This window comes from Corvus moneduloides, chromosome 1, assembly GCF_009650955.1.
Source record: "Corvus moneduloides isolate bCorMon1 chromosome 1, bCorMon1.pri, whole genome shotgun sequence".
In the NCBI taxonomy this organism is placed as follows: domain Eukaryota; kingdom Metazoa; phylum Chordata; class Aves; order Passeriformes; family Corvidae; genus Corvus; species Corvus moneduloides.
The window spans coordinates 86491949-86504846 of NC_045476.1; the positions used below are offsets into that span (position 1 = coordinate 86491949).

Sequence of the window (12898 nt, forward strand, 5' to 3'; positions counted from 1 at the left end):
AATTTATTCCTCTCTTGGCTTGTGAAGTTTATGCCTAAGCTATAAAAATAGGGCATCAAGTCAGAGATCTTCCAAGTGAGCTGGTGTGTACACAGAACCAGTACATCTTTCAACTGTGCAGATACAGACATTTGACAGCAACACTTTGCTGCTTACTGCAATGTGCTTGGTGCTGGCTGGAAGACCTCTACGTGCTTACATACACTCCATGCTTACTGCACTGCCTACAAAAGGCCAAATCTACACAGATATTTACTACAGAGAAACTGGGATTAAATAATTTTGAGTCTTTCAGACCATATCAAGTTTGCCCCATAGGTCCCTCAGAAGTACTTGTACTGCAGCTGAAGACAGGTCTGAGAGCCACTTCAATTTTTAACAACATGCCTTCTGCAGCTGTGTCAGACCTCTACAATACACCTCATCTCTTCATTTCTTATTCTTCACATACACTTTAGCCACTTCCATAACTGGGCGAAGATCTGGCAGAAGCAACAAAACCTACAAGTGCTTGACTGGTGAGGTGAGGTACTGTGCACGCGAATAACTCCCTCAAGCTCACCCTGGATGCTGGAGACCAAGCCAACAGAGGACACGCAGACCTTTCCCTCTGCAGAGCCAGTTCAGGGTAACACACCACCTGCCTCGAGCAGAAGGACACGGGCACCAGCACAACCAAGTGTTACACTGGCCGGCTTAGTGCCTGGTCAGCATGGCATCACTATAAACATAGTATCTGGCCCCCAAGGTACTCAAGGGCTCAAAAGTACACTTTGTTTGCCCAGCCCATGAGCTGAACTGTCCACCTCTTGGGAAGCAAAAACATTTTATGAAAAGCGCAGAGAGAGAAGGAGAGTAATTAGTATGCATTACTTGCCTAGCTGTGATTCATATGCTGTTGAAAGCGGAACAATTTAAGCCATTTTTGAAGTGACTAAACAGCTCTGTGACACTTCCATAGCAAAAGTTCCTTTAATACGTTACCAAACAAGCTTTTACTTTTTTCCACCAAGTAAGTTTGTGACAAACATCTTCCTCTCAAAATAATCTAGGTGTTTATAAACAAAAGTTATAATAAAGCCACCACAGATGAATAAAACTGTGAGGTTATTAAAGCTGGATAGAAATTCATGCACTGTACTGAGAGAAGCTTAATTCTTAATGGGTGGCAGTAGCCAGCTGGCTCCTCTGCAGCTTTCAAACCAGAACGAGCCCTGGATATACTGGAAATTACATAAATTACCTTGTTTTCAGATACAAAATTAAGGCTGAAGACTGTACAAGGTTGCACAGCAAAGCCAAAAGAAAGCAAACAGTTTACAGCAGGGGGTGAACAGAGACTAGAGCTTATCCATACATGTTCATCAGTGCAGAACTACAGATTTTACAGTGCAATGACTTTCTGAAGTAACACATCATTCCATAAAAGAGAGCTTGGCAACAAAAATCCAGTGGGGAAAAAAATCACAAACTCATCATTAAAAAACTATTAACTTTCTCTCGGTGTGAACTTTTGAGCAACTTCCAGTCATGTTTTTTTCTATTCTTTGTAAGAGAAGTAACATGAAGATCCCTAAACAAACTATCAAGTCCTGTGATCTCGGTAAGAACTTTATCCAGCGGCAAGACAGTTCTAACATACAGTGAGAAAACTGCATACATAACTCAATCCAGTCATAGAAGGAGGTTCTTCTCCTCTTTTCATCTGCTCTTTGCATCTTATCAGAATTAAAATTGGAGGGGGAAATAAAATTCTGAATCCCTGACAGGCAAATGTTTCACTCAGCAGATTTTTTTCTTGATCTAAATATAGCACAGACTAAGAAACATCTGCTTGAATGAGCCTGCATCCTGTACTACCTCTTTCCTAAGTTCTTGGGAGCATGCCATTAGTCACTGAGATGGTATTATTTCAATTGTCTGCAACATCCTGGAAGTTTCAGTGTTTCCATCATGGGCCTCTATCCATTTAAGTCCCATCTCTGTAATCTCCTGAAAGACTGCAGTTAAATAAGACCCTACTGTACTTTGCTGAATATAAACAGAGAACAATTATTTTTGAGTAAATACTTTACCCAAGAGCACAGAGTTATTTTATTAGGGTAAAATATCCATCGCACTCTTTCACAATTTATTTTTTCATTTTTATAATAACAGCTTTTGGATTCTCAGTCTGCCTTTTCAGTAGGCTCAGGCAAAGAAAGGCACATGGTTTCTGCGTCTAAAAACTGCAAATTCCTCTTTCTGCCCCCGCCCCCCAGCACATTGTTGCAGTATGTGCATTACCACAGACACAGTTGTTGAAGGAGCTATTATTTGTACAGGGCCAAGTGTTGCAATACTATTCCCTAACAAGTATGTCTAGGCATAGAAAGGGGCTCTGTGTGTATGTCTGCCTGTAAGCTTTGGCTTTCAGGATATGCAGTGGACAAAGTATGCATCTTTTTAAAAACAAAAACCTTAAAATGTTAAACCCCCTGGAGTTTGTCTTCCAGGGTCTTTCAGTAGCATTCAAGATGCTAAATGCCTGCATTTTTTTTTTCATTAAATATAATTACCTTTAAAAGCTTCAAATACCCCTATCTATTGTATGGTTATAAAGGTATTAATTTCCAATTCAGAAAGTCATCCTTGCAGCAAAATCAAGTTTCCCACATGTTCACAAAATTACATCAACTACTGTTAATATTTGCCTGCTAAGACTACCCTATTAACATTTGCCCTATTTCTTAACTGAACAAGAGAAAAATGTCTATACATAGCTTAACAGAGCATAAAGGCCTACTTCTGCCTCACTTTTGTCAAGCACTTTGTGCTATTTCAGTAACACTTGGACTTAAATTTCATCCCTTTTTCCAAGGAAGGGAGCTACCAGGATTGAAAAACTCAAGAGAGAAGAAAACCTGTGCTGGGAAACTAAATTGCAGTCCTACCAGCAGTAAGCCACTACACACTTGAGTGTGCAGCCACTGGAAGTGTTTCTCATTTCAGATTTAAAAGTGTCCTCCAGAACTTTCAGACTCCAGATGAGCAGCAAATCAAAATACTGACCAGAGTGCACTTTGTATCTTTTGCCAGACCTGTTACATTGACCACTGCTGTGCTATAATGACACAATAAAAACACTGGAGATGCACAAGCCTGAAGGATAAAGCCTTTTACACTTAGATAGCGGCATCCAAAAGATGCTCTGCTGCCTGGAAACAGCAAGCAGAGGAGAAAGCAGCCTTTCTGTGACGTGCAAATTTAACCTGTAGACCACCAGCACAAAGATCAAACACCCAGGAGGGACAAGCAACCAAAGGAGCAGGGCTGTCATCTTGATGCCTTACGTTTTAACCTTTATATTTTTCAGATTCTGTACTGCTTGGTGTGTGACTCTGAAAGTTTCTTGTGGCCTGTTAATTTCTGCTCTCGTGCTGGGTGGACATGGCAGGGCCTCTCCAGGCCTGCTTTTCAAGGACACTTAGACTGTCCTGGGCAGAAGAGTATAAACCAAAGAGCCTCTAAAGGGGGGGTAAGCTGAAGGGAAAACTGAAGCTTTAATTGGAGAATTAACCCTGCTATGCAGATGAACCAAACCTATAAAAGAGTGAAGAACTTGTGACCTGTTGTCCATCTTGGGGTCCAGTTTGAGAATGGATTCGGGCTCCCCAGGGTGTACCTTTGAAGGCCTTTCAAATGAGTGCCTCTTTTGTTCCCTTGCTCCTGTCTGGTCTCTGTTTCTGGGAGGCCTCTCAAGGCATCAATCTCAGGGTCTACCTCGAGATGAAACAAATGCAAGGCTGTGCGAGGGACACCCTCCTACACTGGGCAATGCAGAGGAGGGCACATATCCAAGAGTGAGTTGTGAGACAAAGTGAAACCATTATCAACAAGCTTTTTTGAATCAAATGCACATGCCTCATAGGTAGATGTGAATGAATGGGCAGCACTGTGGCCAGAGCAAGGCCTTCTCTGCCTTCCCATGCACTGGCATCCTCAAAATGATGCCACCTTCCTTCCAAAGCTTGCACAGACTACTGTTTCATTACTTTGGTAATGAAGGCCTTGTATCTGAAAACCTAGCCAATTCCACTTCCCCTCTCTTTGTTTCAACCTCAGTCTACTCTAGAGCAAAGTTTAGTCTGAGTAAGTTGAAAAAAGAAGAGACGTCTTCTAGTAACACCATTAAGCACATTGTGTATACATAAAAAGCGCTCTGAGCTATTTTATAATCGACTTGTCAGAATACACACAAAAGGTTATATGCAAAAAAGCAACAGGCTCTTAAGAGATACCCTCTTCCACATACAGTCAGCCTGAACTGCATTCCCACACTTGACTCCAGTTAGGAAAATATCTGTTGCTCTACTTTGGCACTACAACAAACACCTGGCTTGGACAGGATTTCAGTCTTCCCACTCACAGATGCTGAGGGAGCCATTCTGGAGAGAGTGTGTGTGCACATGTGTATGTCTGTGTATGGAAGAATTTGAACTCACACCAAAATGCTGTTCATCTCTACTCTGTGACACACTTCACAGCAGAGACTATTGAGACTCCTGCTCCTGTGTTCTGCACACAACCTTTTATAACTGTTTGTTACTGTTATCTTTATTTTTAACTGTCATCTTTCACCTGTGCAATTTTTTTCTCACCTCAACCCTTGCCATACTATTAGATGTCCCACGGCACAAAAGCCATAAGGGTTCCACTGTCCTGCAATGGTCTGTTTCAGATGTTCAGCTGTATCTTGCCCATCCTCAGGCCAGGAATCTGTCAAGACACAGTACTTCCAATGCAAAGATCCTGACAGGGGTATGATCCAAAACACTTTTAAAGCTTGCCAGTGCACAGCTTAACTTCAGTACATCACTTACTGAGAAGTCTGGCTTATAGATTGAAATTTCTCACTGTTTGCATGGGAGCTAAAAATCGATGTTCACAACCTTACAACTTTAAAACTAGTAATAAGACAGCAGCATGTAATCACAATTTACAAATAGCAAGCAACTGATTTTCTCAGATCACCATGAAGCAAAATGAGTGGTACCATTACATAACACTGTACTTCTGTCATTTCTGAATAGATCCTTTTTTTCCCCAGTGAAAACTGTTGTCTATTGAGGTTAGTCTATGAGGAGTCTGAGAACTTGTATGTTGGTTTTTTGATGTTTGTAAGCCACAGCGAGTTCTACCAGCTTATAACTACCTCACTACAAAAATTTCTGGAAATGTTGAAGACAGACAGTATTTTCCACGTGCATCGTAACAGGCTGCTGCACACATACTACACAGCTGCTCTGTGCACAAATATAGCAAAAGTCTGTTACTTCCAGGACAAGCTTCTTGTGGCCATCACACTGCTGAAAGCAGAAACTGTGCTGATTTACTCAGCATGAACAGAGTGAGAGTACTGTGCAGTCACTGAAGGGCTGATGCTTCCCAGGGAAGCTGGGAAACGTTGCAGGCAAATTCTGTGCCAGGTATAAACGTTATGTAAATCTACAGGGGAGAAGTGGTACTGGAATACTTGCATCCAAATGAGAAGCATTCATTCAACAAGCAGAATTTCTGGGGGAAAGAATAAAACATACTGAAACATCCTACTTCAAAGAAATCAAATGATTGGAAGGATACCGGAGCCAGATTTCAAAGTTTCAAACAGCCAATAACTCAGACAAACAGTTTTCTCTAAGCTCTGCAGCTCCCTCCAAACTGTCACACACAAACAGGGGTTTAACTCTTAATACCTATTTTTTTTTACCACCAAAAAAAGATACAAGAGACAGAATTCACCCTGAATACTTCAACGGCAAAATGCCTTGGTGGTGTTTTGCTTTGTTTGGGTTTTTTTTTGGGGGGGGGGGGGGTTTGATCAGTTGGTAGGTTGGGTTTTTTTGGTGTTGTTTTTGTATGTATTTATTTTTTTATTTAACAACTAAGGCACCTCTTTCTGGTTAAACAGCTAACCTATTATCCTACTGCTTGAACTCCTCTCTTCACTAGCTAAGTGTGCACGTTAATCTCTTCACAATACAGCAGAAAGCTTATGTTGCTTACAGGTATGCACTAATTTATTCAGCGACTTCCCACATCCTGAAGGAGAAACACAATTCTCCTGCCAATAAAGCATGGATGACTTTCAGGTTAGGGCATTTTTATCTTCCATCTGCTTTGTGATGCCTTCTCAGCACTCCACACGCATGTTTGATAACAAACAACATGCTCTTGAAAACAGATCACAATACAGAAAGCACAGGAGAGCTTTGAGCTTGCTCTTTCTTTGCACCTGAACCAAGGACCAGTCTACTACCTATGAACCACCCGCCTCACTCTCTCATCTGTATTTTTTAACTAGAATGCAAATATATAAAAATACATCCTCCCTTACACAAATAGGTAGTTTGAAAATTTTTCCTTGCTTTACTAAGTATAAAGGTCATCCACACCACAAAACAAACAAAAAAAATCAACACCAGCCACTATAGTACTTTTCCACCACTGCAAAGAGGCTTCCACAGTAACAGCTGTGCGTGCTTACAGACTCAAAATAACAGCCATTTTCCCAAAGAAATAAATCAAAATACAGAATTTTTTTTTCTTTTCAATAAAACACTATTATCTAAGGGAGCACTGGCAATGTGCCAGCACATCTGGATCAGCCTCCCAAAATTATTCAACAGTGACTCACACATCAGTCTGCCTTTCAGGTTTTTTTCATTTTTGAAAGCAAATCCTTTTACACTTTTGGTCTTTCATCACTACAACCAACTGTATTCTACTTAAATACCATTCCAGCTGTTGCTCTTGATGCTAAGAAAAACAGGTAATGAAGAAATATATATAAAAAACATGAACACATTTCAGCAGCTGACTGCTCCTGTGCTTCATAACAAATAATAGACCAGTACTATTTGCTTGAGAAAGTGAAACAAAAAAGCTGCCCCCTAAGAACAGTTTATGAAAACAGCATTTATATTTTGTTTGAACAAGCAGAGTCCTGTGAGAGTATTGGCAAGGAACCATCTAACAGAAAACTGATGGGGGAGCTATGTACTCATGTCTAAAGCTAAAAAATAATTCAATCCTGACCTCCTTCAAAGACCAACTGCCTTGTGCTTTTGTTTCAAGTGCTAAGCAGATGTTTCACTTACAAAAAACTCCCCCTCTTATCCTCTAGGAGGTTTTGCTGAAGAAGCTACTTTGAATACTACACTTTGCCACTACACAGACCATTTCACAATGTACAGTGAAGGGAAGGAAGACGGACTGGGACATGCTATGATCCAGAAGCTTTTCATATTTTCACTGAGTTCGAACAGTGAGGAGATTTAACATGAGCTCAAAACAGAAACCAAATAACCTAAGCTTGTCAAAAACCAGAACACCTTACTGACATCCTTATTATTGCTGTAGCCTGTTCCATCCTATCCCATGAGCTTATAAATTCACATGTTCTGTGTTCTGAATTGGAGCAAAAAGCTAATCTTACTGGAAATTAAGTGTGGCGGAATTTTATTTCTCCTGCTGAATCACTTCAATCTTTGAAGAAGACTAAAAATTGCAGACATGAGGCAAACCATTGTCCCTAGCAGATAAGCTCTTTAGGTTGCAAAGAACTGTCAATATACAAGATAACAATTCGATGTGCAAAACAGAGAAATAAACAAAGTCTCTCTGGGCAACAGGGCTGCCTTATGTAGCCTTGTGCTTCTGCCACACTTTTCAGTCTCCTGAACCATGACAATCTAACCATGTGCCTGGTAACTCAGACAACAGGAGAGCTGGTTGGATAAAAAACCAGAAGTGCACAGTATTTCCCCCCACAATGCTGACTTATAGCTGTACCAGTTCCCTGATCTGACCCTCCTCCCTTCTCTGTGACTGAACAAGCATGCGTATTTGCACAACAAAGGAGGTAAAAGCTGCTTCTGAAAGTAAAAAAATCAAATCAAATTTTTAAAAAATCCTTGAACAGAACCACCATGATACACCAGCTCACAATCCACAGTGCATTCCAAACCAAAACTCATCATACAACAGGGGTTTTCATTATGTCCTATGGCAAGGTTCTAACCATGAAAGCAACACTGGACAACACTGCATTTAGGGCTTGAAGTTATCGCCACAACTTAGCGGAAGTTTTACCTCTTTAACGTGAGTGTGAAAGGACACAGACATGTCCAGCAGGATCTTGCGCTGCTCCACACGCCTGACAAAATCCTGTATCCGGTCTTCGAGCTGATGGGCAGCTTGAAAGATTTCCTCCGGGTCACACTCCCCAGTCTGAGCAAGCTGTTCTGCTGCTTCTAGGAGCTTATCTGCATTGGTGTATGTGTTCTGGAGGGAAATAAGTCAGTTTCACAGGATTAAATGAAAGAAAAGTAAGTCAGTATATTTTAAAGCCACTCCACTAGTGAAAACAAAATTAGAAAAAGGCCCTTGTGTATTTTTCTTTCTTCTTTTCTTAAAAGTAGTACAGTATAAACTTACTAAAGATTTTGTTATATTTATATACAATTTTTCACCTAACTGTGAATAAATTAATTCCTTAGCTCCTTATTTATGTCTATTCAAATGTCTCCTTGACACATAACTTGGAATTAATATTTTCTATTCACATCTAGAATAAAGATCATCCTAAATACCTAATTACTTGCAAACTGGCCTACTTCAACACTGGAAAAATCACTACAGTCAGGGAGAGAAGACTTTTCAAATGTGTACTGCTAGAGCTGAAAAAATGCTATCTGCTGAGAGAAGTACTTAACATCAAGTCCACACATCCAGCAGGAAGGTGGAAAGTGACCAAGCACAGGAGAACATTTCTCTCCATCCTTACAGAAGTCAGGCATCCAAAATTCATGTATCAAGTGTATCATCATTTGTGAAAAAGCAGCAGCATAAGAAGATTTAGAAGTCAGCTATGGCTGAGTGTCTGAGTGGAATACTGTCCCAATATATCCTAGGATTAACAAATGGAGATCAGAAGTCCTGTTGAGAGACTTGGGTCTAAGCAGAAAAAGAACTGGAGAAGTCTGGTCTCTGACGTGCTATGGTGCAGAGGAGACACAGGTGTTTAATAACTCTTAAAGCTCTGCCATTTGCAGCCTGCCTCAATATCTTTCTCATTAATTCAAAACAGGACTGAGTCCAAACTTCTGTTATGCTTCAGGTGCTCTTTTTTGAGCCCAACCTCAGGTTTTCATGTTTTAGAATGGTTCTCAAAACTCTCATCAAGGAAGGTTAGAAGAACATTAACCACTGGAGAAAACAAACTGAAGCCATGTCTAGACTAAAGAAGCTTTGCTCACGTCACCCCATTAGGTCTTCTGATAGGTTTGCACCACAGACTAAAAAAAAGAAGAAAGCATTCCTGACAATGTAAACTACACCTTTTTTGTTTCCCTTCTGCCCTTCCATGTTCTCCCAACCTCAATTACATCAGGTAAAAACACTCCTTGGAAAGATAAATTAGGCCTATGCAAATGTGCTTTTCTTTGCCATAAATATAGTATCACACCTCTAATTAACATTATACTATCCAAAAAAATTAAATCCAAGTCCAGCCCTAAAACTGAACTAACGGACAGGAAATAAGAGCTCTCCCCCAGGGTATCAGGAAAATTACTAGACAAGCCCAGGACAGATTACATGACTCAGTGAAGCTTTCACATATTTGGGGCGAGTTCTCCCTTAATTTATTATGATCTGTTTATGCAAGGAATTAAATCCATGCTGTTCCTTGACTTTGCCTATGTAACTCTCAGCCCTTCCTTAACTTTCAGCTTTTTAGTTGCATGGAGAGATAGAGAACTCCTTCCTGGTTTCCCTGGGAAAGCCTGCAGAGACAAACATAAGCTTATCCTATTCAGTGGGGAATGTGGTACTCCACACCCCAGACCACTGAGGCCACTGTCCCAGGCCAGGCTGGCCCTGAACACACTCTGAGCTGTGCTTGGGGTATTCCACCTTCCAGGGCTGCAGCTCACACGCCTTCAAGGGGCATGGCTGAAGAGCCTCAAGGCACTCCTCAAACAACAACTACTTCATCAGTCCAGAGCACCACACCCAGCTGCAGATGGCTGAAACAGAAGTTTCCCCTTTTAATGAAAACTTTATCTCACATGTGAAGCATTGTTTACGAATTCCAGGAGTATCTTCCTCTTACACAGGCCCAGGCACATCTGACTTCTCTTTCTGTAAAGGGGATGGTGAACTGCCTGTATTTAAAAAAGATCACAGCCTGGATGCTGCTTCAAAAGGGGTTGTGATTCTCAAACTTAGCAGCAGGCACATACCTTATTGCTCAAATTTCACTTCCAAGTAGAGCTGGAATAGAACGTAAACTACCCTTTGGAACAGAAATCACATCAACTAGGTGTTCAGTACTAACAACTGCCTTTCCCAGCTCTCTGCTCACTTCTAAACAATGCTCAGAGGGAAAAAAGCAGTAATGTGAAGATTTTGAAAATGCTCATCCCAAGGGGCAGCCTCCAGTTGAAAGTCAGGCAAAAGAGCAGGAGTTCTTCCTTGATGCTGCTTATGCCAATTTCCTAAAGTGACAAAGGAGCCTTCATGGTGACAAACTTCCTCAGGATATCTCCATTAGCACACTCTCCCCAAATCCCAGGGGAAAAGAAGGAGCCCCCTAAGAACTTCAAGACTACCTGTAGTCCATTGCTCTGTGTCCCAAGGTGCAACTCTTTAATAGGCATTCTTCTCCAAAATTATGAAAAATTCTCCATAATGGAATTTACTCCCTTCCCCAACAACAAATTCCATCATTTTTTAATCCTTCTGTTAAGGAATGTTTTCTAAATATTCTTCACAAAGAACAAACACCATATTTTTAGAAAGCATATGAAGTGATACATCACAGAAAACCCAAAGGTTAAATTTCAGACACTAGTGCAGAAATGAGTACTACTGACAGTAAGTACAGCAACAGAAGTGAGTGGAGGTATGGACTGCATTTCATACAATCTGGAGTTTACTGTGGTCTGGAATGGGAAGAGAGACACATGGATGGCCTGAGATCAGCAGAGGTATACAATCATTAAAGGCATAGGAAATATGATAGATTACTCATTAAGTACAGTGGACACTATCACATTTAAGCATCAGACAATACACTTAAAATGAAAAACCAAAGCACTTTTCATCTAAGGAGCAATTAAATTGCATAACTCATTGCCGCAGGGTCTGGCATACATTCCAAGATCATAAATGGGTTCTAAAAGTAGGCTAATTAAAGAAACAAAAGTCCATCAGTGATTATTAAATACTGGTTCTGATGGATCCTTCAGTTCCAACATCAAACAGGCTCAGATAACTGGGAGGGTAAAGGTAACTTTTTAAGCATAAAGTCCCTTTCCTTTATGCATCTGGTGATAGCCACCAGATACTATAAGACAGGGACCTTTAATTTGATGTATTGCAACCATTCCATGGGTAAAGTTCAGAAGCAATCCAAATTCATAACCTGCTTTTATAACCTTAAATGAGGTGGGAACTGGTGTTGATAGGGAAATGAAGGGTGTATTCAGACAAGGTTTGGAAGATTTTTTTTTTGTGCATCTCTTGCACCAAGAAGACCTTTTCATGGAAAAAGAGTCCATTAATTAATTCTTGCCATACACCTTTTGTGGTTTTTGAGCATAGACTACTGTCAAAAAGCAGACACAGATCATATTTGAAACACGAAAAGCTGACTTAGCATTTCATACAAAAATGCATGGAAAAGTACAACTACAATATTGACCTGTATCCAGAGCTTTTAAGTTGAAAATTCACACCCGTAAGTGAATCAATTACGTCAAAATTTGGACACTTGACACTTTAACTAAACAGTCTCATGGACACAAAGAAGAACATGGAGAGAAGGTGAAAAAAGGAAGAAAAAGGTGGGTAAGTAGAAATTGAACTGGACAGGCTTTACATGAAAAGAGCAACGCAATTTTACAATAGCGGGTGCAAGTCAAAGTGTGTATGTGTAGCATGTATTTATCATCAGAATTTAGGGAGGATTATTTGCTGAGTTTTGACTATCCAGCTTTTGTAGTGTAAGAAAAAGTGTTAAATAAAAAAAACCCCTTCATTTCACATGAATTTTAAAGTGACTAATTTGTGAGACCACAGCCCATTGGCTGGAATGTCTTTTCTATCTGACACGCAGCTTATTTTAAAATCTCTTTGAATGCTGTGGAGGAAACGGCACCTCATTCACATTAAAAAAAGAACGTGGGAAGAAGCAGAAAGGAAGAAAAAAGAAAAAAATAATTTTCACTCCCCTTAAAATAAGGCATTAGCCTTTGACCAGGAACATGCCAACATTACTGTCGGCTCCCTGGATTTGCCAGAGCATTGCCAAGACAGTGACACTTCACTTAACATTACTTTCTCTCAACTTCTGACTGGAACTGATTGAAAACCCCTGATAATGCCTAAAGTCCTATTAAAAACAAACCAAAACAAAATCACAACAAAAAGAGCAACAACAACAACAACAAGTCCAAAATCAAAAACACAACGAAGACCTGGACCAACCAGAAATGTAGGCAGAAAATAAGTCAGCCAAAAGTTACTAATGCTTTAACAAGGATGGCAGATTGCTGTTTTATACTTGAACGTAATCTCCCTTGTAACAGCAACAACAGGAATGCCTTTTGGCCTGCTTATATTCAGTTTTACAGCAAGCAAGAGGAACAACTCAGAGGGTGTGCCTCTCTTGGCAGTAACTCACTACACATTCAAGAGTTAGAGATGAAAAAAAATACTTATTAGATCATTTTGTCCATCCTTCTGTCAGTAGAAGATAATCCCCTGTAGTATATTTAAGTTCTTTGACCAATCTAAGTTTTCAGTATCTCCAAAAATAGAACTTCCACCCATTCCCCGAAGAAATAATTTC

The 12898-nt window shown here is 40.3% G+C and overlaps 1 protein-coding gene across 4 annotated transcripts in view; it reads right to left on the reverse strand.

Moving 5' to 3' along the window:
• Positions 1-12898, reverse strand: part of TRIO (trio Rho guanine nucleotide exchange factor) — a 251433-nt gene that overhangs the window by 126469 nt on the left and 112066 nt on the right. For all 4 annotated transcript variants that reach the window (XM_032117844.1, XM_032117852.1, XM_032117845.1 and 1 more), the window contains exon 11: positions 8134-8325. In XM_032117844.1, coding sequence (XP_031973735.1) covers positions 8134-8325 — 192 coding nt within the window. The remainder of the gene's footprint in view (positions 1-8133; positions 8326-12898) is intronic.